This window comes from Coturnix japonica, chromosome 11, assembly GCF_054131305.1.
Source record: "Coturnix japonica strain WE chromosome 11, WE-NBRP24, whole genome shotgun sequence".
NCBI lineage: Eukaryota > Metazoa > Chordata > Aves > Galliformes > Phasianidae > Coturnix > Coturnix japonica.
The window spans coordinates 25,178,480-25,201,482 of NC_140673.1; the positions used below are offsets into that span (position 1 = coordinate 25,178,480).

A 23,003-nucleotide genomic window follows, 5' to 3' on the forward strand; every position below is an offset into this window, starting at 1 on the left:
TCGCCATAAGCTGTGTATAACCCCAAGCTACGCCATGAGGGAGGATCAGCCCATGGAAGGTGTGCCAACAGGAGGACATCCCCGGGTATGTGTGGCATCCCCAAATGAGTGCACTCCCAGGCAGGTTTGACATCCTCTGAACAGGTACACCCCAATCTTGGGGCATCATCAGGGGGTGCACCCTATGACCAGATAGCACCCCCAGGAGGCTGCCACCTTCTCCACCCCCATACAGACCCCACACCCCAGAAGGCGGGGGCACCCCAAGGGCAACGTCCTCACCCCAATGCAGGGTACACCCTAGGGGCAGCGTCCCTCCTCGGAGGCTCCACCCCAAAAGCGCTCAGTGTCACTCCCAAGCAGGTGCCAAACACTGGGGCCACCGTCACCCTACAGCGGGTGCTTCCCGGGGAGGTGCCCCCATCCCCATCCCTATCCCCATTAGCTGCCCCCATCCCCGCCCCCGTGCACCCTACACGGCCCGGCCCGCCGCTCCCCGCTGCGCACGCCCGATCCGATCCGAGCCGTGCCGACCCGAGCTGTGTCGTGCTATACCGTGCCGGCCCTGCGCATTGTGGTCCTCCGCCGGGGGGCGAAGATGGCCGAGAAGCAGCAGAAGCACGACGGGAGGGTGAAGATCGGCCACTACGTGCTGGGGGATACGTTGGGGGTCGGCACCTTCGGCAAAGTCAAGGGTTGAGTACCGAGGGCTGAGGGGAGGGGAGAGGAGGGCGGGGGGAACCCGTTCCGTGCCGAGCATCATCCGCGGGGCGCGGCGGTGGGGAGGGAGGATGTGACCCCTTCCCAGGGCGAGGGGGTGAGGGCGTCCTGGGCAGCTCTTGAGGATGATCCCCAGGGCAGCACCCACCGAAACTTTCCTCCCTCGGCGGCAGGAAGGTGATGCGGGGGGGCGGGTGCCGGTGACTTTCCGCTGCTGTTTGAAGAACGCTTCGGTCCTGGGAGGTGGGGGGTGAGGAGGTTCCGCTGCTGCCCCCACCCATTTTGGGGTGGGGGTGTCAGCGATGGAGCCACGCGGGGATGGATGTCTCTGGTTGATGGTTCTCGCACTCAAGCCAGGCACTGGCTTTGCTTTTCCCGATGCAAAGATTTCTATTCCTTTCAGTTCTACCGTTATGTGCACGTTTTCCCCCCGAGTCATGATATTAACAAGCCCCACAAAAACAAAAGAACAAAACACCTCTACACAAACGTGTGATACAAGCAGAGTGAGGAGCTGTGATTCCCAGCAGACAGCAGGTCTGGGTGCTGGGGGCAGAGTGGAACCCCATCCTGCTCAGCTGTCCCCTGCCCACGTATCTAAATAACCCCAGATTGACAGCAGGGCAGAGAAAACACCTTAACCACTGCAGCTAAATCCACCTGTGGCCATTAATCAGCCCCCTAAAAATATATTGCTATGTTTAATCCCAAACCACGAATTTACCAACCAAAGAATTATCAGGATAAACACTTCTAAAAGAAAGGACCATTCAAATCGCTCCTGTGTACCAACAGACCTCAAAAAGTGCCCCAAAGGTGATTTCTTTTTTCTTGCAGACCAAATGAAGCCTGCTAACAACAACCTGATTTCCTTAAGGACCCTTCAGGAGTAGCGTGAATATCTCCCCCCCTTCCCCCCCAACACCATATATCACCCAATTGGTTAAGAACAGACTTCCAAAGGACATATAAAATAACATAAAAAGATTTCCAAACTCCATCCATTGTGGCTTAGCAGCTTTTCTACGTGTATATTTTCCCCCTTTAACTCCAGTTAGAGTTTGACTGGAGCAATGCAGAATAGCACTGTTTTAACCTAATGAGCTTTCAGGTGTGCTCATCATGTTTGGCAGGAAACATGGGAGAGGAGACTTCTCTTCCTGATTGCTTCACGCTGTGTGTTTGTTGTATATGATAGTTTTGGTGGTGCCATCAGCAGCATGTTTCTTATTGCAGATGCCCCATCCCTGGAGGTGGCCAAGGCCAAGTTGGATGGGGGCCCTGGGCAGACTGATCTAATAGATGGCAACCAGCCTATGGCAGAGGGAGGTAGAAGTAGATAATCTTTAAGGTCCCTTCCAATCTAAGCCATTCTATGATTCTATGAAACAATGAGGGAAAGGATGTTATCTCTCCCTCTGGAAGTGGGAAGGAGCAAGTGGGACACATCAGTGCTGTGAGTGCACCAGGCATATCCCACCCCACAAAGAGCTCTATCCCAGTCACGGCCATTGCACCATGAGCAGTTCTTGGGTTATGTTTATCTCCATTACTCAGCCTCAAGTAGGGGTCAATTCCCATTATACATTTGTTGCTGAAAGACAAACATTGCACTGAGGGATGATCAACTGAAAGAGGCTGAACAGATGAAAGAAAGAGGAAAGGAAAGGTGATACAGCATCTGAGCAAGTGGCACTGGGACAGAACAAATATGTCATTGCTAAATATATGCTTTGGATTGATTTCATTTGTAACTTCAGGCTAAGCTAAGGACCAGCACAGCTGATAGGGAAGGATTTTGCTTTCCCTTTCCTAAACTTCTTCTAATCCTTGCAAAGCATTTGTGAAAAGCTGAGCTGCCCATGCTTCCTGAGCTGCACCAAACACACAGGGTAGATGTGACACTGAGGGACATGGTCAGTAGGCATTGTGGGGATGAGCTGATACTTGGTTTTGAGCCATCTGCCAGAGGACTTCAATGGCTATCTCAGCTTACTGTAGGATAAATCTCTCATCTTTTTTCTCCTCTCTTATAAAAATAATAAAACATGGAGGGTCTCCTGTTAGAAACTCATCCTATTATATCTCTTCCCTTCTTTCTCCAGCAGCCTCCAGTTCTGGAGTAATGCAGGCAGTCCCATGCATAAACAGATGCAGTCACAGCTAAGGATGCTCACACCACGTCTGCTTTGGTGCCAGTTTTTGGAGTTTACAGGCTCTGTTCAATGCTCAGTGCTTTCAAGTCACTGTCAAATCCATCCCCTCTGCCTGCCCCAATGGAGCTGAGTTTGCTGATTCTAAGCTGCGGGGAAGCTGACTGGAGTACTTGTCACTAGAAGACAAGACACATGCTCAAATCCCTTTTCTAATACTGCCACTCAGCCCTCCCTCCTCCCCTCAGGCTTTAATCTAGGCAGTGAGTGGGAAGGAAGGAGCAGGATTTCTCATCTCCACCTGACATCATCACTGCCCAGCCTGGGTACCAGCACAGGACAGTGCCATTAGCACAGAGGAGCATGTGCATCCTTTCCCTGTTCCATGTGGCAAAGTTGGGTTTGCCCTGGCTAAGCCCATGGGACCTCCCAGTGCTTCTTGTCCCACCAATGTGTGCTGGGTTGGAGACTGTGAGCAAAGGGAAACGTTGTCCCCAAAGACCCAAAGGGCTTAAAGGACTCCCACCACATAGCAAATTATGTTGTCTTTTCATCCCCCTCTCAAGACACTCAAGTAGGCTTAACAAGCCACTGGGGACTAGAACAAGAATATCTCCGTATCTAATGCTTACTGTAAGCAAAAGATGGATTACAAAATAGTCTGTTTGGTTTTAATTATTGGTGTGCTTGAGCTAGAAAAGCCTTCACGGAGTTGCACATTGTTTGTCATGGATGGAAAGAAGATGAACTGTTGGGCAGTGGGATTAAAAACAATAATTATTCACTCCAGGAATGACCTTTGTTTTTTTTTCTTCTAAGAGTTTAATACCAATTTTTTCAGAGCTTATGCTGTTGCAAGGACAGGAAGAGTTGACCAGAATGAAGAATGGCAAGGATCAAGGTCTTCTTCCTAGTACTGCCATAAGCCACTTTGCTGTTCCTCAGTTTCCCCATTGCCCTAGTGCGTTTCAGTTCTTGAACATGAGCAAATGAATTGTGGGCAGCTGGCAAAATGCAGCTTATTGCACTCCCAGCCAGGGAGATCAGACAAATCCAAAGTCTAGGAGACGATGGCTGAAGTTGCCCAACACCCCCTGTTCTACCTTTGCTGGCCTCTGCTCTGCATAGCCATGACCACCTCAGCAAAGAGAGATCTTTGCAAGGCAGCTGATGGCCAAAGCACAACAAGATGGGGAGAATTCCTTGCATGGCTGTATGCTTTGGACCCTTATAAAACTCGAGCAGGTTGCTGCACCCCTGGCACCCATGCCGCTATACAGGCTGTTACTCCAGCACAGCCTCCCCACACTGCCCTTCTCTCCCCTCCCCAAGGATCACCAGGGAAAATGCCTCCTCTGACTATTTTCAGTGCTCTCCTGCCACCACCCAGGAGGAATTATCTGCCTACTTCAACCCTCCGCTAATCCCTAAATTGCATCTGAACGGCACAGCTTAGTTTATTCTCATTTCATCTGGTAGTTTGAGTATTACGAAGGGATGAAATGGGCATGCAAAGTGGTGCTTTTATTTTCAAGAGCAGTAAAAAGTGTTTTATTTTTAGGATGCTCTTACTGAGGAAAGAATCTCTGGCAGGTCTTATCTCGCGGCTAATAATAGTGACCTCGCGTGCCCTGAGCGGTGCTGGTGCTGCCTCCTGCCTTCCCCGGCCTCCTGTTTTACATGCATTGCTTCTGATCAGCTCCTTAGAGGCTCTGAAATTACTGAGTCTAATAATCTAATAACAGAGTTTGCTCATAATTGTTAACAGCTTCTGCTCTGTGCTATTAGTGAGGGGGTAGCATTCATAATTAGAGATCCTAAATGAATACTGCAAGCAGGTTTTCTCCGCAGTCTTAGGAAGCCATCCCTATGTTACCTTCTTTAAAATCCCATTTGGAGATCCTGAGACTGGGCAGCTTGTGGCCAGAGCACCCTTTTAGATGCAAGCACCTGTTCAGATGTAAACTATCTGCTTACCAGCAGTTTCTGCTGTTAACTTTACTATAAATTTTGCTTCCTACGCACAGAGAGTTTTCTTATTTAGGCTGTTGATAGCAAATGGATCAGAATCTGAATTTATTTTGCACTACCATTAAACTAGTGCAGTTCCACCAGTGACAGCGGTGCTGCTCCTAGCTTGTGGTCACCATTTGTCCCTGTAGCACCTGAGCGCACCAAGTGCATGGCATAAAAACACACATTGAGGTTTGTGTCTTTTCTTAAAGCAGAATTTGCTGGGGCTGTTACACTCCAGCGTGGTGTTCCTGCAGCTTGTCATCAAAATGAGAAGCATGCTTGAGAAAGTATAAATAGAAATTCATTTTAGTAATGCAAATCCCGCAGTCCTATTCTGGGCAGGGAAAATCCCTATATCTTTTTTTTTTTTTTTAAAGAAGTGTGATGGTCTCGTTTTAAGGCAAGGTTTATTGGGTTTAATGCACTCAACCTGTGCATTACAGTGGAGGTTCTCCCCCACCATTTAAATATATTTGTCTCTGATCAACATAACCTTTTTGTGCTTTAAATCCTTGCAAATTACTTTTGGTTATGGCCACCTCCTCTTACTCACTCTGTCATATCTACTTAAGCATTTTTTTTTTGGCCATAAGTCCCCTCTTTTCTTTTTTTTTTCCTACTTTGCAATGGGAAAATAGTAAAGCAAAGAGAAACAAAGTGTTGTAACTGGATGATCTTAAAGGTCCCTTCCAACCCAAGCCGTTCTATGATTCTATGATTTAATTATTCTTTTTCCCAAATTGCCACATTGAGGATTGGGATTTCCCTTGTATTGACATCTCCAATCTAGTTTTGAAGTCATTTATACACTGTGCGCTCATTCCTGCACTTTTGGTTGGGGCATTGTATGAAATGGTGCATCATTTTGCTTCCTGGAAACCTGCTGCTTATTGGGTGTTTGAATCCACTTTCACTGCATAGAATAGGACTCACAAAATATAGAAAGAGTACCTGTAGGAAAGGTGAGGAAAATAAAGTCCTGATATCCAGACTATACTTAAAACACCCCAATTTCTACTCTTTATTGCCTTTTTTAGCTTATAAATCTTCTGTCTCAGTATCTTTAATCTCCAATATGAATCTTAACTGCTCCGCGTAATGACTTTGCAATGCCCTCTTTCTATTAGTTGGCGAACACCAGCTGACAGGGCACAAAGTGGCAGTAAAAATCCTGAACAGACAGAAAATACGCAGCCTGGATGTGGTTGGGAAGATCAAACGAGAAATTCAAAACCTGAAACTCTTCCGGCACCCTCATATTATCAAGCTGTAAGTAGATGTTCTGCCATGCGTTCAGCTTACTCCTCTATCTGCAGAGACTTCACACGTTGACTTGTTTTCAAGAGATGTCTTATGGTTGTACAGAGTGGTAGATGTGTGGTCAGGTTTTTGCATGTTGAAGCCAAAATGCTGCTATTGTAATGCCTTCCTGTTAACTTGCATGGGGGCACAATCCACACATTGAGGAACTCTGGAAGGTGTTTTTCCTACTGAGGGGTTTGGGCCATTATACCAACCATGAGCCTCACCAAGGTTTGCTCTGCTAAACCTGCCCAAACTTCCACTTTTCCATTCAGAAGTCATTATAAAGATGCATAGACAGGATCTGTGCTTTCCTGCGTTGGGATTTTATGAGGAGTCTCTATGATTCTCCTTTGTTGGGTCAGTATCTCATGACTTGAAGTGATGGAGAATCGTGCCTGAGGAATAACAGCATGAGCAGGCTGTTAGAGTGAAGCCTTGGCCTGAAGTCAATAGGATTTACGTTTTCATGGCCTGATTATCCATTGCTTAAAGGAACATATATATTTTTATTTATTATTCAGACTTAAGTTTTCAACATTGCTACTCTGATGAATCTGAATTTAAGTTGTAAATCAGCACCTGCACTCCTGCCTCTGGGATTCCATCTCAATCCCTGGTTTGTGTAGCCAGTTCACATTAATGAGGCACTCGATAATATCTTTGGCATTTCTATAAAAGAAAGCTGTTGAATGGTAACTGCAAGGATAAGTTGACATTTAGGTCAGCCTTAAAACTGGCATGAGATATAGCAAATACCTGGGACTTAGAGGAAAGGGAAAACAAATTCTCCCTAAGTTAAATAACTAACCATGCAGCAACTGTTGACTTTAGAGTAACTTCAGAGTTCCGTGGATTTATTGGAGAACAGATTGGTATTATTTCACAAAAAAAAGGCAGCAAAAGTCCTGGCTGCTCATCCAGCATCCTTGCAGTCTGCACACACATTCATCAAACAAACCATGAAAGCCTGGAGATTAAATTCAGTTGATCAGTCTCCTCTAAATACTGCAGCCCTGAAATACACTGATGAAGAGGTGAAGGGGAGTCTATGGCACATGAGGTTCTTGTTTAAACCCTTGTGGTGTCTCGTCACTTTATGTGTATATACAAGAAATGGTAGTGCTATTAACTTAGATGTCCAAGAGCAAAACACTTCAGAAAAGTTAAGCTGATCCCATTGATCTTTACTGGGACTGTCACCTGTTCACTTGATCACCTCTGAAAATGAAGCCTATTTATCAGCTGTGAAAAATAAACAAATAAAATAGCAAAAGCAAACAGTATGTCTGAAATAAATCACAGGGAGCCTCAGCTGGTGCTGCTATGCATTGCTACAGCTGCTTTGACCTCAGATCATTGCCATCGGGTTACGCCGGATGGGAAACTGAAGTGCATTTGTAGCACTCAGGGATCATTTAACAGAGGTGGAGGGTAAATCTGCACATCAAGGAGGCAACTCTTTTACTTTCCTTTACGTTTATAATTCTAGAATATAGAGGAGCTTAATGTTTGAAGAATGATGTTAATCTTTTGGGGTGCTTGTCTTTGTTTCTATGCCTTTCCAAGGGTAGCTCCATGTAGTATCTAGATCTCCTTTTTTATATCTTCAGTATGAAGTAAACCAAACATACTCAGTTCCCAATCCCATTTTAATGAAGTTTTGACTTCTGAAGATGTTGTTGCGCATCTTAGCCAAAATGGAAACTTGAATGTCAGGAAAGTCCTAAATGCAATAGGGTTGTCTGGCAGAGATTTCAGAGGATTATTTAAAAGATTGAAGCAAAAGGGTCAATCTGTGAAAGAGATCCTTTCATAGACAAGTGAAAGATTATCCTGACGTGCCCCTTGAAATAAGAGATGGCTTTTTCAGCAATGAAAAATGATTATAAACACAAGATCCATGTGCTTATGTTAAGGGTTGACTAGAAGCTAGTAATCTGTTTCAAAGCCTTTCCCTTTCTTATTAATATATTTTTTCTTTGTGATTTTGAAGGTACCAGGTCATCAGCACACCAACGGACTTCTTCATGGTCATGGAATATGTATCTGGTGGTGAATTATTTGATTACATCTGTAAGCACGGACGTGTAAGTGCTAGTACCATGTCAGCCCCAAACTCCTGTGTGGGAAGAGGATTATGTTCTGAAGTAAAATGGCTGCTAAAGGGAAGACAACTAAGGTTAAGGCCCAGAATAGAAGCTGCTTCACAGCAATCCCATCTGGAGAGTCTCATACTTGCCTTGCACATAAGATGTGTGCCATTTTTTTTCAGTGTTCCATGATGTATTTCGATATGCAAACTAAAATATCCAAGGTAATGTCTTGCTTAGTGAAGACATTTGGAAAACCACCATATCTATAGTTTTTAGCTATAGGTTGCCTAACCAACCCCCTGGTTCAGCAGCAGATTTATGTGCATGCAGGGCATTGGAGCGGGGGAGCACTCAGTGTGGTCTCCATCCCAGTCATTCTCCTCCTCCAGACTCCCCTTTGGCTCCTCATCAGGCTTTTTGAAGGCTTTTTAAAGTATGTGGCTTATCTGAGCAGCATTTTCAAATGCCAGTGTTCCTACTGGGTATAAACCATCTGAGGAGTAGGCTGAGTGCATGAAACATGATATTATGGTTATAGAGAAAATGACTGGAGAACATTCTTGTGGGTAGAAAGCAATCAGGGGGCTAAAATGTTCATCCAAAACCATGCTTTAGGTGAAGGATCAGCCCAGTGTGATCTTCTCTATATCAACCCAGTATCTTCTCTATACTACAAAAACTCAATATGTTGTCTTGGATTAGTGCACTGGTAGATGGAGTTGACTCCATTTACTTTTCTACACAGAGTTCTTATTTCCAGCTCATCTTGCTCACTTTGGATCTTTTCAGTGACCAATATGCATTCCATCTGAACTCCCATATTCAGAAACTAGTTTTCACACAGGCAAAAAAAAACCACCAAACAATCAGTTTCCTGATCATTTTATATGTAGTTTTTCTATCTGTAGTATCATCACTATATTCCACTTTTGGCTTTTGTTTTTTCCCCCCAAAGCAACCTTCGCCATTTGTCCATGAAGAACTGTTCTCCATGCTAACCTCTGTGGTGTTTTGACATGGTTAATGGGCATGGTGGTGATGGTTGGGCTAGATCATCTTTGAGGTCTTTCCCAACGATAATAATTCTGTGATTCTGCATATGCTGTGCAATAGAAATGGTCCCACTGGGAAGCCAGTGCCTGATAGGTGGCACTAGTAGTCTCTCCTTGACAGCTCAGCCACATTTATTTTCTAATTTCACCTCATTACCGTCAACTCTGGGCTATATCATTTGAAAACACTCACTCACAAGGGGGAAATCTATTCACCAGGGGGAAATCTACTTTATTTGCTGCTCCTGGTTCCAGCACAGTCTCAAGCATGCTCTAATTTTATCTCCACACCGTGGAACACTTTTGGCTCCTTGCTAAGGCAAACCTCCCCTGTCTGGCCCCACATGCCTTCAGAACTGTTTCCCCTTGCATCTGTAGGTTGAAGAGGCGGAGGCTCGACGCCTTTTCCAGCAGATTCTCTCTGCAGTGGATTATTGTCACCGACACATGGTTGTCCACAGGGACCTGAAACCAGAGAACGTGCTGCTGGACGCACACATGAATGCGAAGATAGCCGATTTTGGTATGTGACCCCAACAGCATTCCAGAAATGCAGCCAGCTCCAAGCCGCTTGCTGGAGCGTGTCTGCGTAGCACGCCTTACAAAACCCAGAGTCTGTTTTCATAACCACTCTCAGTTTCTCTACCTGAAAAGCCCACAGTTATAAACACTGGCCTCTTAGCAAAAGCAGGGATTACTTATTGTAGGCTGCTTCTGTGCTTGCATTAATAATGGAGAAGCAAGGTCATTTGCAAATCTTCACTATGTTTCAGTATAATCACCCAATACAAGGCTTTAGCTAATTTATGTTTAAGACAGTCTCGGCGCAGTTAATTTCACAGTGAGTTGGCTGCGTGTGTTTATTTTCATGTGTGTTCTCCTTAGTATGGCTGTGTGCCTTTGGCCTCACTTCGTTTTAGAAATGAACAGTAACAAGAGTCTGGAAGTGGCATTACAGATTGAAACCCAACGTAAAAGCTGAGTTTCCAGCCCTGTTCTGTTCAGTCCTTTCTAGCAGTGATAAATTCTTTTGAAGATTTACACATTTCACAGCCATTATGTTCTCTGAAGAGAACTCTCTCTTTTCTTCTATGGTAGAGAAGAAAGGTTCTGAGGTTTGCAACTCAGAGAAGCAAAGTTAGCTCGGAGTCAGTAATACTAGTTTGGAAAGAAAATGAGAGCTGTAATTGCAAAGTGGTTCAAAGGTGTCTACTTAGATTACATCAGATTTCCCCCTCTGCTTGCTGTATCTCTTCTCCCTGTCTGGATGTCAATACGTAGCCAACACCTTGTTTTTAGGATTGTCCAACATGATGTCTGATGGTGAATTTCTACGCACCAGCTGCGGTTCCCCAAATTATGCAGCCCCTGAAGTCATCTCTGGAAGGTAGGACATGCCACTTCCAATCATGTGAGTATGTGGTCTTTAAATTTGCTCTTGGGATTGGAACCAGCTTGTAATAAAGCAGCTGAGTGGTTCCAGCCGGTGTTTTGTGCCTGGGTGAGTCTGCTGGAAATATCTGAAGGTCTTCTTGCTCGTTGTATTTCTCAATGTCTGTACTAGCAAAACATGTTTTGCTAAAGATGTTTACTTTGGAGGAATTATTAACAGCAGATGTTTACTGTGTACATTGCTAATTAAAGGGAATGAAAATTACTCTTTGGATGCAGTCACTGAGGTTTCAGAAAGATAGGCTTTTCCAGGCCACCCCTTTCTCTCCTGCCCACCTATGTAAAACACAGTGTTAATGAGAAAACCACTCATTAAGCGAGCAATCAATATTCTGCTTAATCACTTCCCTACACTGCTAGACCCTTGTATTGAAAATCCTTGTCTTTGGGTCCCTTAACTCTCAGGCTTATGTTCATGCCAGCGGGTTCAGTGGTGGTAGCTTTGTCTTGAACTGATGAATTGAACTGACAGAACTGCAGAGCAGTGGCATCTCTCAGCTGTGTCCTGACTGGCTGCAGCAGCTGTTTGGAACAGGGCATTCTGAACACAGGCTCTAGGGCTGAATTCAGTCTTGCCCCATTGATACGGTCATGCCACTTCCCATGTTTTACTGTTGAGAACCTGAATTACGTTGAATTCCCTAATTCTCCTCTGTAAAAGCATAATGCAGTTTACAAATACAGATCTTTGAATTTACAGTCCTCTGCGTGTTCCTTTGGACTGCCCATAACCTTAGCATCCACTCCATCCTTTTGAACCATCCTTTGCATGAGAGCTACTTTTCATAATCTGGTATGTCTCTGCCTATAGCTTTCAAACCCAACCTTTTGTTTAATGTTGTGATGATGACTGTTTTATGCCTGTTTACACAGGCGCGTGTGTTGGCAGAGTATCCTAGGAACTAGACCAGCATCCAAAAAGCCTGTTGTGACTATGGTTCTACATATGAAAGCAAGTAAATCCTCATTTTCAAGAGGGGCACAAAGCCAGAAACTCGACAGTGATTCAAAAAAATATTATTCCCATATTTTTTTTTGTAATAAAGGCCAAAACCACATATATATTTTTTTCAGTTCATATAGGAGACAGAGAGGAACAACCTGCCATTTCCACCAGGGGTGAATGTGCTGCTGGAGGTGGATATAGCTGAGCTCCTCCCAGAGACGGTGCACTATGTGAGACCTTGTGTTTCAGCATCATGAAAGTGAACCTCATTTGGGTTTAAAAGTCCAAGCACGGTTCAAACAATGTGGCTATCAGCCAAAAAATAGACATCCTGTCTGTTGGAATCAGACATAGACTGTGGGGACTTGGAGCCGATTGCATTAGCGGAATGCCCTGACTTTGCTGCTGTCACTGTTCTCCATGGGAGAAGTCTCAAGCATGAGCTCAGAAATGGTATTTTGTTACCTGGGTAGCATTCATAGAATGACAGTGTGCATGGCTGGTTCTTTTTTTTATACCAGGTGTGTCTACAGCAGAACTTTTCAAGAGGAGCAAGTGCAGGACGATTAGGTTTCATGAACAGACCTCTGTATTGGATTTTACAGTCCAAGAGTAGTCACTGACTCCCAGAATCTCTGAGAAATCAGCAGTTTCAGCAAAAACCAATGAACAAACAAATCAAGCAGGCAAGCAGCAGCAGCAAAACCCATATATTTGGGGTATCCTGACTTGGTGATGCCAGGAAGCACATTAACAGCTTGTCGGAAGCTGGAGCTCTTGCATACCAGCACACAAACTTCAACTGAAAATAAACACTCAAGAGATATAGTATCTGCTGCTGTTTAATCTGCTTCTGAGTGAATAGAAACTGCTGGCTGAGTCCCCCAGCCTCGGGGGCAAGGAAGCAAGCAGCCTGGCAGAGCTCCTGGAAATGTAGATTTGGGCTTTTTGTTGGGTCTGGTGGAGTTGCTCATATTCCTGTTTCATGCATCACGAAGGAGCGTGATCAACTAAAAGCAGCTCTGCGTCATTCCCCATCACCCTCGAGTAGGTTTTTGGCTTAGGCAGCCCAAGGATGCAGAGAGGAATAGAGGAAGGGTTGTGACCCATTTCTCCTCCTCTGCTTCACACAGGCTGTATGCTGGCCCAGAGGTGGACATCTGGAGCTGCGGTGTCATCCTCTATGCCCTCCTCTGTGGCACTTTGCCCTTTGATGATGAGCACGTGCCCACCCTCTTCAAGAAGATCCGGGGAGGTGTGTTTTACATCCCCGAGTACCTCAATCGCTCCGTTGCCACTCTGCTCATGCACATGCTGCAGGTTGACCCTCTCAAGCGTGCAACCATCAAGGACATCAGGTCAGCCCACAGCGTGGTTTGTAGGAGTTGCCAGTTAATCCAGCTGAGTTTGGTCCTAAGGGATTTAAGGAGCCCGCCTGAACTCTTCTGTGCCAATGGTGAGGCAAGTGCTGCCAGCTGGTGGTGGGTGATGATGAATGTGGGATTGGCGACTTCATTTCTCAGTGGCTTCACTAATTCAAGTGAAAATAGGCAATAGGTAGCTTCCTGCAACTTATATACAGATAATTCTATCTTCATACATTATAAAATAGCCTCAAAAATCTCTTAGTAGTGCTTAACATAACCAGCTCTCACACAGTATTCCTAAGAACTCTATATTGGCCAGCTATTTTTCAGTACTTTATTTCAAGCACATCTCTCTTTGGTAGCTGTTTAGAATAAAAGTGTTGTCATTGCACTTGCTGTCTATTCGATAAAAAAGGAAGTGGAACACAAGAATTACTAGCTAAAATGTTAGTCACAGTTTAAAATGTCAGCAAATGTCCTTAAATGAGGCATTTCTTCTGTAGTCAATGGCTGTACTACCCATGAAAGGGAACAATTGGGCACTTAAGTAGGCATTTGTGCCTTCAGATATCGTGACATGTTTGTAACTGGCAACAGGGCTTTGAATGTTTCACAAACTGAGTAATTTTTTAAATATTTATCTTGTGAAAGTGGAGTCCCATATGTATTTTGTGGAATTTATAGTAGCCATTACTATAACATGCTTTAGCAGAGGGTTGGGCTGGATCATCTCCAGAGCTCCCTTCCAACTTCTATGGTTCTGTGATTACATGTAGCTGGTGTGCTAAGCATATGCATAAACATCACAAGTACTTACAGGACATAATGGATTGTTAATACTTTTGCAATTGATGGCCTGAATTTAACCATTCAAATAGGATCTGAACTATAAATGCCTTTTAAACTTCACGAGTCCTGAAGAGTAGGAGATTTAATTGTATGTTAGAGCAACAGCATGCATGCCAAGATTACCATTGATAGGTGGCACCTATAGCTGAGGCTTGCACTGGCATTTACCTGCTTAATTACCATTGACTTCATTGTGAACTGGTGGGAGTAGTGGGCCTGGCTAGCTTTGAAATATAAGAAGGACATAGGGATATTAGAAAGCATCCAAAGGAAGGCTGCAAAGATGGTGAAGGGTCTGGGGGGAAAGGTGTATGCAGAGTGTCTGAGGCCCTGTAGTTTGTTCAGCTCAGAGCAGAGAAGGCTGAGGGAAGGCCTTGTGGTGGCTACAGCTCCACAAAGGATATTCCATGATTCCTCTATGAAGTGGTGTGGCTGATGTTGGCCCCTCTCTGCCTTTCCCAAGGGAACACGAGTGGTTTAAGGAGGAGCTGCCCAGCTACCTCTTCCCAGAGGACCCTTCCTACGATGCCACTGTCATTGATGATGACGCAGTTCGGGAGGTCTGCGAGAAGTTTGAGTGCACTGAGTCAGAAGTGATGAACAGTCTGTACAGCGGCGACCCCCAGGACCAACTAGCGGTTGCCTACCACCTTGTCATCGACAACCGGAGGATCATGAACCAAGCCAGTGAATTCTACCTGGCCTCCAGTCCCCCAACTGGCTCCTTTATGGATGACTCCATGCACATCCCTCCTGGTGTGAAGCCTCACCCCGAGCGGATGCCACCCTTGATAGCAGACAGCCCCAAGGCACGCTGCCCTTTGGATGCACTCAACACCACTAAGCCCAAACCTCTGACTGTCAAAAAGGCCAAGTGGCACCTGGGGATCCGCAGCCAGAGCAAACCCTATGACATTATGGCCGAGGTGTACAGAGCTATGAAGCAGTTGGATTTTGAGTGGAAGGTAGGAAATGTGCTTTGGGGAGGTTTAAAATGTTTTTTTTATTATTATTATTGTAACTTGAGTTGATTGGCGAGGTCAATCTATATATGGTCGCAGCCTCAGCTGTTTCCAAACAAATGCCCACAAGATGTTCCGTATTTGTGCCATTTATTTGTGGCATGAATAAGAGTGGTTTTTTTGTTGTTTTTTTTTTTTCCCCTGAATGCCCTAAGCCTCTGTCTGGAAAGATAATTCTGTCTTGTTTAGCTGCAGGGATAAGAGGAGCTGGTCACATTTCTAATTTTAGTGGCTAATTCCCTGCGAGGTCAACTCGAGTGCTCCCAAGAAAAGCATCTCCCTTTATTTCTGCTTGGGTCATAGTAGTTGCATGTCCTGAAATGGCACGATACATGTCTCCTTGTTTCTACTTATGTGGTGGCTTCACACCGGTGGGCAGCTAAGCTCTACCTTGCTGCTCTCTCAGTCTCCATCATCAAAAGAACTAGGGAGAAAATTCGATGAGAAAACCTCATGGACCGAGATGAGGACAGGGAGATCACTCACCAATTACTGTCACAGGTAAAGCTGTCTCAGCTCTTCTCTAAAACTAAGTGCAGTCATAGGTATGAGCTCTCCTGGCCTTTCACAGCAGCCTTGTGCAAGCATCAGGATCAAGAAAAGGAGAATTTCTGCTCAGATATTCATCACTGGAGTCAATATCCTCCTTACTCCACGTCCAGAGTGTTTTTGCTGTGTGGATGTCTTCAGCCCTTGGTTAATGCCCAAACTTTGTGCCTGTGCATCTTTGAAACCTCGTATGTCCTCCTTGTTATGTATTTAAAGATAAGTAGCACCCAGAACCTGATTTCATGGCACCATCGAAGAGATGGACTGTCTCCAGATACACGTGCCTACAAGAGCCAGACATTTGTTGGCTGAATGGTTTTACAGAGAGCTAACAAACCTAACGTATTTCTGGTATGACTTCACAGACTGATTCAACCAAGTGCCTTTATGTAGGAGCTTATTTTATACGAGGAGGTTTCACAGCAATCTTTCACATCCTAAGAATAACTTCAGGCGTGACTCTTAGCTTTGGCATCAGTGCCACCGTTTCATAAATATAGCACAGAGAAAAGATCTCATTGCGAATGAGATGCAGCAGATTGTGGGGTGGGAAGTGGTGAGAGAAAAAGTGTAGCACAGCTCAAGACTGATTGACGAACACTTTGTTTAGTTGTGCTGATGGGAGAGGCTATGATTCCCCACCATCCATCCTGCCTGGCTTTCCCAAGCACGGTCCTGTTATATGGGCCTGGGAGTCGTTTCTGGCTCTTTTGGCCATTACTGCCATTGAGGGAACAACAGTGTTGGTTTGGTGCCTGAAGGAGAGGCTGCAACAGCTTCATCTGCCAGCAGGGCTGGTGAATCAGAGCCCCAAGAATTGTTCTCCAAACACAACTGTAAGAGGAAATAGGAGAGGAAGCCATTTGCTTAATTTTTAAAGAATTGTTCTTTTTAAAAACTGTGTTTTTTCTTTCTCTGTCAAAAGGTGTCTTGCTAGTCTTTAAAATAAAAGGAAAGCAATGTTGTTCTTCTTGCCTTGAATGGTATTCCCTAAAGCTGGTTGCCCATTGCAGGTGGTGAACTCCTACCACCTCAGAGTGCGTCGGAAGAACCCAGTGACAGGCAACTATGTGAAAATGAGTCTGCAGCTGTACCAGGTGGACAACCGCAGCTACCTCCTGGACTTCAAAAGCATTGATGGTAAGCAGTAATGAAACAGCAAGCTTGGAAGTTTTGAGGAAAAATAATATTTCTTCAGTTCCTGAATGCTTTTGTAGCATGTGATGCTGTTTCAAGTCACTTAGATTCGTAATCATAGAATATCCCAAGTTGGAAGGAACCCACATGGATCATTGAGTCCGACTCCTAAATCCCTTCTGATCCATTTGTCTCCACTACTGTTAGCAGTTCCTTAGTAAAGGGATACCAAACTAATGCTGTTATAATTATTTCTTGCTTTTTCTATTGCCTTGAAGATGAGGTGATGGAGCAGAGGTCTGGCTCATCCACCCCACAGCGCTCGTGCTCAGCTGCTGGCTTGCACCGGCCAAGACTGAGCATTGATGCTGCAGCAGCCACTGAGTGCCAGTCACTGATGGGGTCCCTGAGTGGCTCCTTCGTGGGCAGCATCTCCTCAGTCCCCCCACGCCTGGGCAGCCACACCATGGACTTCTTCGAGATGTGTGCCAGCCTGATCATGGCTCTGGCTCGCTGAGCCAGGCACCGAACTCCCAGCACATGGCATTGCACTGTGAGGACCAGCTCCAACATGGCTGTTCTGTTGTTCTTCTGCTTCCTTCCTTCTCCTCACCACTCCACAGCCTGCAGCGCAGAACCAGTTCCTCTGCTGAAAGATCCCAAGTGCACTCAAAGGATACAGCCCCTCAAACAAGGCATTGAGGAAATCAGGAATTACTTCGTTTCACTCGTTAGACCAGAGTGAAATATATGTGAGCTTTTTTATCCTGAACCCAATGGGATACGTGGGCAGGGCTGTAAAGTAGCAAACACATCATTGACTTTTGGTAGAGAACTCCCTCCTGGTTGATCCTGAATTTACAGAGCCATGGGCAAGCATTTCTTTTCACAACACAAATTGGTTCAGGTTGTACCTCCCATACAGCCCGAAGCAGGGGGAGGAAAGGGCTGAACCTCTGGCAATGCTTTCACCCTAAATCAAGCAGCTGCTGCATGTAACATCCCACCCTCTGTTCTTTTTCCCTTACTAAAGAAGGTGAGGGGTGGCATGTGAAAAGCTCCCATTGCAGACATGGGGCAGGATGCTGCTGAGTCCCCCAGATCTGGCTCTCTGCGTCATGGCTTTGGAGCGCTTACCTCTCATCTTCCTATGGGAAAGATTTTCCCATATCCACCCCAAAATCTCTGCCAAAGCTGCCTGCCTTCACCTGCCAAGGATCTGAGAATGAAGAGCTCTGTTGTCCTGACGCAGAACCGGTTGGGACCTCTCTGCAATATGGAGAAGGCAGGGATATCACAAACATGTCACTGTTTCTTTGCTACTGGCTGTCCAAAGAATAGGGTTTTATATTTCAAGACAAACTATGAGGATTTTTCAGGTTGAAATTCTTGCTATTTGAGGGTAAGCTCTAGTGCATGTGGGGCAGTTTCTTTGTTTAAAAGAATTATTACTTCTCATTGCATAGGCTCGATCTAATGGACAGCATTGGCATCTGCTTGGCTTTGCTAAGATATTTAGTTCCATTTACTTGATTGCAAAGGAACTTAATAGTCTGATCAAAGAACAAATGCTTTATGAAAACTTTGCCAAAAAGTTCTGGGAGGGTTGTTTTCTTCCTTTTCTGGTTTTGCTTTAAGAAACAAAAGATAGGAGAACATTAGCAATGCAGCTGGTCCCAGGTATGCAGTTATTCAACTTTAAAAACAACTCCAAACCCATCATTTTGATAGTTCTTATGTCCCTAGGAATTTTTTTTTGTCTAAGAATTGTGGGGTTTTTTTGTACAGTTGCACTTTAATTTATACTTTCTGAAAGTTTCTATAAGCAGCAAGGAGGAGAATGACACATCAAACCTTTTGTACTAATTGTTTTAGGTACTGAAGACAAATACGGGGTATTTTTGCCATCTACTGGCAGATAAGTGGACATTTTTCAGTGTGAAGTCCCCTTTTTTTAAGAACACAAACTTGCCTTACTTTTGTTACAGATGACATTTCAATTCTCACTAGTGTGTATTTCCAGCTCCAGTTTTATCAGAAGCCGCACAAAGTAGAAACCTGCCAAAAAAGCATCAGTTTTGCTGTTGAGTTCTTGTATGTGGAATCCAACACAGCGGTGTTTGGATTACAAACGGCAGAACAATCTTGTTTTTAAAGGAAACACTGGAAATCTTTGTATTAATCCTAGGTTTTGTAACGGGTTTTTATTATATTATTGTTATGAGATAAATACCATTGGGTGGAGGACAGCTTTGGTAGTGTACCTGGTGGGCGTCATGCAATGTGCATCTCCTGTGCTCCAGTAGGAGCAAGAATGGAGAATCCAGACTCTTGCATACAAAAGAATCACTTACAATCAAATCTGAGCAGTGTCCAGCTCCTTAACAGCTTTCAGATCAGCGCTGAGATGCCAGCCCAGCTAGGCAAGCAGCATGGGATCCTTTGGAAAGGAGCAGGAGAGGGTGGCTGAGTGGCCAGGAGAACAGTCAGAAATTTAGGAGTACCCCTGCTGTAAAACATGTTTGAATATAAAAGGCTGTTCAGTCATCACTCATACTTTAGCATCTTGCCAAGGTGCTTGTCTTGGAAACAAGCGTGGCCTGGCTGATAATGTGCTTGTGGGGCATGTAAGGATGTCTTGCCTTAAAATTACCCTTGTCCTCCCCAGCAGGACTAGTGGTGTTCAACAGCAGCACATCTCCCAGGAAGGAATATTTGCTTCCTGGAGGCAGGTGGGATTTCTGTGTGGGGGATGAGACCTTTGAGATTTAGAATCATAGAATCACCAAGGTTGAAAAAGACCTGCAAGATCATCTAGTCCGATGATCTATTTACCACCTATATTTCCTCACTAAACCAAGTCCTACTGTGCAACGTCTGTATGTTTCTTGAACACCAGAAATGGGTCATCTCAGACCCATACAAACACTGACTAATATATGGATTTGCAAAACCCATCCTGCCAAGGCAACAAGAGTGCCTCAGTATTCCAGACAAATGCCACCAGAGGCACTGCAGCAAGGGGTCAAGCCATGCCAGGTGGTCTCTATGTTCTCCTGCCCAGGACCTCCCTGGTGAATAGCTCAGATTAAGCTGTCCATTAAACAGCCCTATCCATGTCCACTCCAACTTTTAAGACATTTGGAGAAGTTTCACTCTTTTTCTTTTTAACCTTGGAATAGGCTGTTTTCTGGTTCCCAGCTGCTACGAAGCTATCAACCTCCAATTATACTTTTTGGAGTAAAAGTTTCATTTGTACACTGTTACACTGTGGTCTGTTTTTTGAGTTACTGGTACATGCACAACCGCCAGGAAAAGCAGGGTGTATGATATATATTGGAACTAAACAAACTTGAATTCTTCCAAGTGCAATTCCTCACAAACCACTGACAGCTGTGCTTTGCAAGCCACAGATTCACCCCAACATTGCTTCAGCCCAACTAGGAGAGTGACAAAATGCAAAGGACAGAGTTCAGCATTAACCTCCAGCTTCTGGATGGGTTGATTCAGAAACAGCTTGTACTGTACTGTTGGCAAACATATTTATGCACTACAAATGTGGGGCCGTTTGGCTTCCAGGAGCTGTGCAGGCAGAGGAGGGGGGAGTTTTCTTCTTTCATAGGTCTGAAATGCACAGTCAGCATGTGTGTCCTCATCGTGCATCCAAGCAAAGGGATGCAGGCAGGGTTGTACAAAAAAATGAAGCAACTGGTTTGTAACTGTGGTATGTACATTTTTGTGTGTGATTATAATGCCAATTCATAGCAGAATAGATGAAGTTCCAACAAAATAACTGTTCCGTCTACTCCCTTTCATTTTACTGCTCCTTATCATCAGTCATCTTTTGTGCATCCGTGTAGAAGGAAGAGTCTCCAGCGCAGGATATGAACTCGTGCCTTCCCCACATGTTAGGGCTCCTGGAAGCTGCAGGTTCCCATGGTGCACGAACCCCACAGCTCACGCAGAGTTATACTGGTGAGACCTGCAGGCCGTGTGCCTAAATACTTGAAGTACCATTTGCTGTGCAGTTTTTAGCTTCACCCTGTTATTGGTTCAGGGGAAGGGGAGAAAAAGAATCTCCCATCAACCCACTTCCAATGAGCCATACAAATCCCTGCTCCAGCTTCTGTATTGTTTTCACTGGAATGTTTTAGGATCCATTTTTTGTGTAGCTGTTACGGTCACATCTCTTTGGGTCCTACTTTGGCATGGGCTCTCCACTCCTTTGGCTTTCTGAGCCCTTCTTGCACGAATTTATCTTTTATTTACAAAATGGAAACAACCTCCCCAATTCTGAATTTTCAGTCCGTCTCTCAGACATGGGTTTAGCAGTTCATAGAATAACCGAGGTTGGAAAAGACCTTAAAGATCATTGAGTCCAACCACAACCAAGACAAGAAGATCATACCAATATTCCCACTAAACCACGTCCCTTAGTACAACATCTAGAATTTTCCTAAACGCCTCCACAAATAAACAAATAAAGCCACAAAAGCAGTCTCTTTCCAACAAAAAGCCTTGGAATTCCTGCTGAAGCTGCCTTAATTTAAAGACAAAATCAAACTTAATTTGTAAGACCCATCTCTACACTTTTGTTTTTAAATTTGACATATTTATCCTCATCTCACTAAGCTGTGAAGTAGGCACTGTAGACGTGGTAATATATATTCTCGTTGCTGGAAGCATGTTCATGTATTTTGTATCATGTTATATTCATGCATTTTGTACCTCAATGCATTTGTGGTTTGTTTTATTCAAGCTCAAAGCAAAACTGAATCCCAGGATGACTGTAGTACCACGTCCCAGCAGCCAGGGGCAGATAATCCTCACTTCCACAGGACAGGAGCCAGAATGGCCCATTGTAAGGTTTTGGTTGGTTGTACTGCAAAGAGTATTGATGATTTTTCTTCTGTTAAGGTACTGAACTGTAAAAGCTCTGAGAAGCAACATCTCTTCAGATGTACCACTGATACAAAGCTCAGAACAATACTGAGGTCTATGACTCCTCCACCTTTCTAAGCTGATAGGGAAAGTGTTGTTGACCAAGTAACTGAAATTGACATTAATGTCCATCTATAGCCGTGGTGGAAGGGCACAGAGCCTGGGTTCAGTTTTGTCCTTTGTACAAGTAAATGTGCATTAGATAATCACGAAGAAGCCTTTTACCTTCTGTTGATGGTGTGGAAAGTGGTTCTCAGTGTACTACACTGCATGCGATAGCTGTCTCTGTGGTTGACATTTGCACTTTAATAAACTCAGAGATAAAAACAGACAAAAGTATTCGATTCTTTCAACTAATGGAGCTTGACAAAAGGACAGGAAAGAGGGTTACAATACATACAAGCGTAACAAAAGCAGCTTCCCTGAGCCAGAATACACATCCTGAGCCATCAGTTTTAGCAAGCATCCAATGGAGCTGAGGGACCTGATTGACATAGCACTGAGAGAATATTTTAAAGATGATTTGCAAAAACAATCCTTCATTGCAGAAAAAAAGAACTTGGAGGATAATTTAGGGCTAGTTTATATATGCCTGTGATACAAATCCCATTAAAGACCAAAGCTGCAGTGAGTGCTCCAGCATCAACCCTATCTGCACTCTCCTCTAATCACAATTCTTGTGATACAACCGGCTTGATGAAATTCCAGTTCTCCCTTGGACTGAGCACATTGGAAATGCAGAGTGATTTTCAATTTGAGAAGAGATGTGGAGGAACAGGGTTTACGATGCACATGCGAATTACTTTAAGTTTTGATTTGTTCAATATAGAGTAGCAAGGCTATTTAAAAAAAAGAGGGGGAAAAAAAGGAAGACTTCAATTTCCTAAATAGCATCTTGACCTAAGTATATCCAATCTGTGGTTTAATCAAGGAAATCTAATCCAAATTGCTGAATGCAAAAAGTTCTGTATTGTCTTAAGCCAACCCATATCAACTGCTTTCCCTCCGTACGTGTGCTGGAATCCACCCAAGAAAACTGCAGCATGAATGCACTGCAAGGCTTTCTTGCATCAAGCCAACAGCATTGCAAATGTTAGTGTTTCACCATGATGGAAGAGACTTGCAGCATGCACTGTATCATTAACAGAGGTAGCATTGGACAGGGAGGAGGGCAAAAATGCAATCAGGTGTTTTCCCAAAGGGATCAGCCCTAAACATGGCCATAGAGAAGAGCCTCCCAGTGAGCTGATATCTTCTCAGTTGCCATCAGGACAGGGCCCTGGGAGGTCGGGGGAGAAGGACACACATCCCCAGCAGCTCCGTGGCCAAGCACACACCTCAGCCCCCCAGCTCTCCATCTCCCCTGGAGAAATCTAAATATTTAGGCTGGCAAGTGTGCAA

The 23,003-nt window shown here is 44.6% G+C and overlaps 1 protein-coding gene and 1 long non-coding RNA gene across 5 annotated transcripts in view; one reads left to right on the plus strand and one right to left on the minus strand.

Annotated features, from left to right (window-relative positions):
- LOC107317706 (uncharacterized) overlaps positions 1-1,121 on the minus strand; it is a 16,975-nt gene extending 15,854 nt beyond the window's left edge. For 2 of the 4 annotated variants that reach the window (XR_014932880.1, XR_014932882.1), the window contains exon 1: positions 869-998. This is a non-coding gene — a long non-coding RNA (uncharacterized LOC107317706). Of the gene's footprint in view, positions 1-555; positions 694-868 lie in introns of those variants that run through there. The other 2 variants (XR_001556994.3, XR_014932879.1) reach the window with 2 other exon arrangements.
- On the plus strand, positions 563-21,938 carry PRKAA2 (protein kinase AMP-activated catalytic subunit alpha 2). Its single transcript, XM_015870677.3, has 9 exons — positions 563-695; positions 6,017-6,158; positions 8,188-8,281; positions 9,718-9,862; positions 10,639-10,726; positions 12,871-13,095; positions 14,417-14,918; positions 16,538-16,664; positions 16,940-21,938. The coding sequence occupies exons 1-9, from the start codon at positions 599-601 to the stop codon at positions 17,176-17,178; spliced, it is 1,659 nt and encodes a 552-aa protein (XP_015726163.1). The 5' UTR covers positions 563-598; the 3' UTR covers positions 17,179-21,938.
- The last annotated feature ends 1,065 nt before the right edge of the window (positions 21,939-23,003 follow it).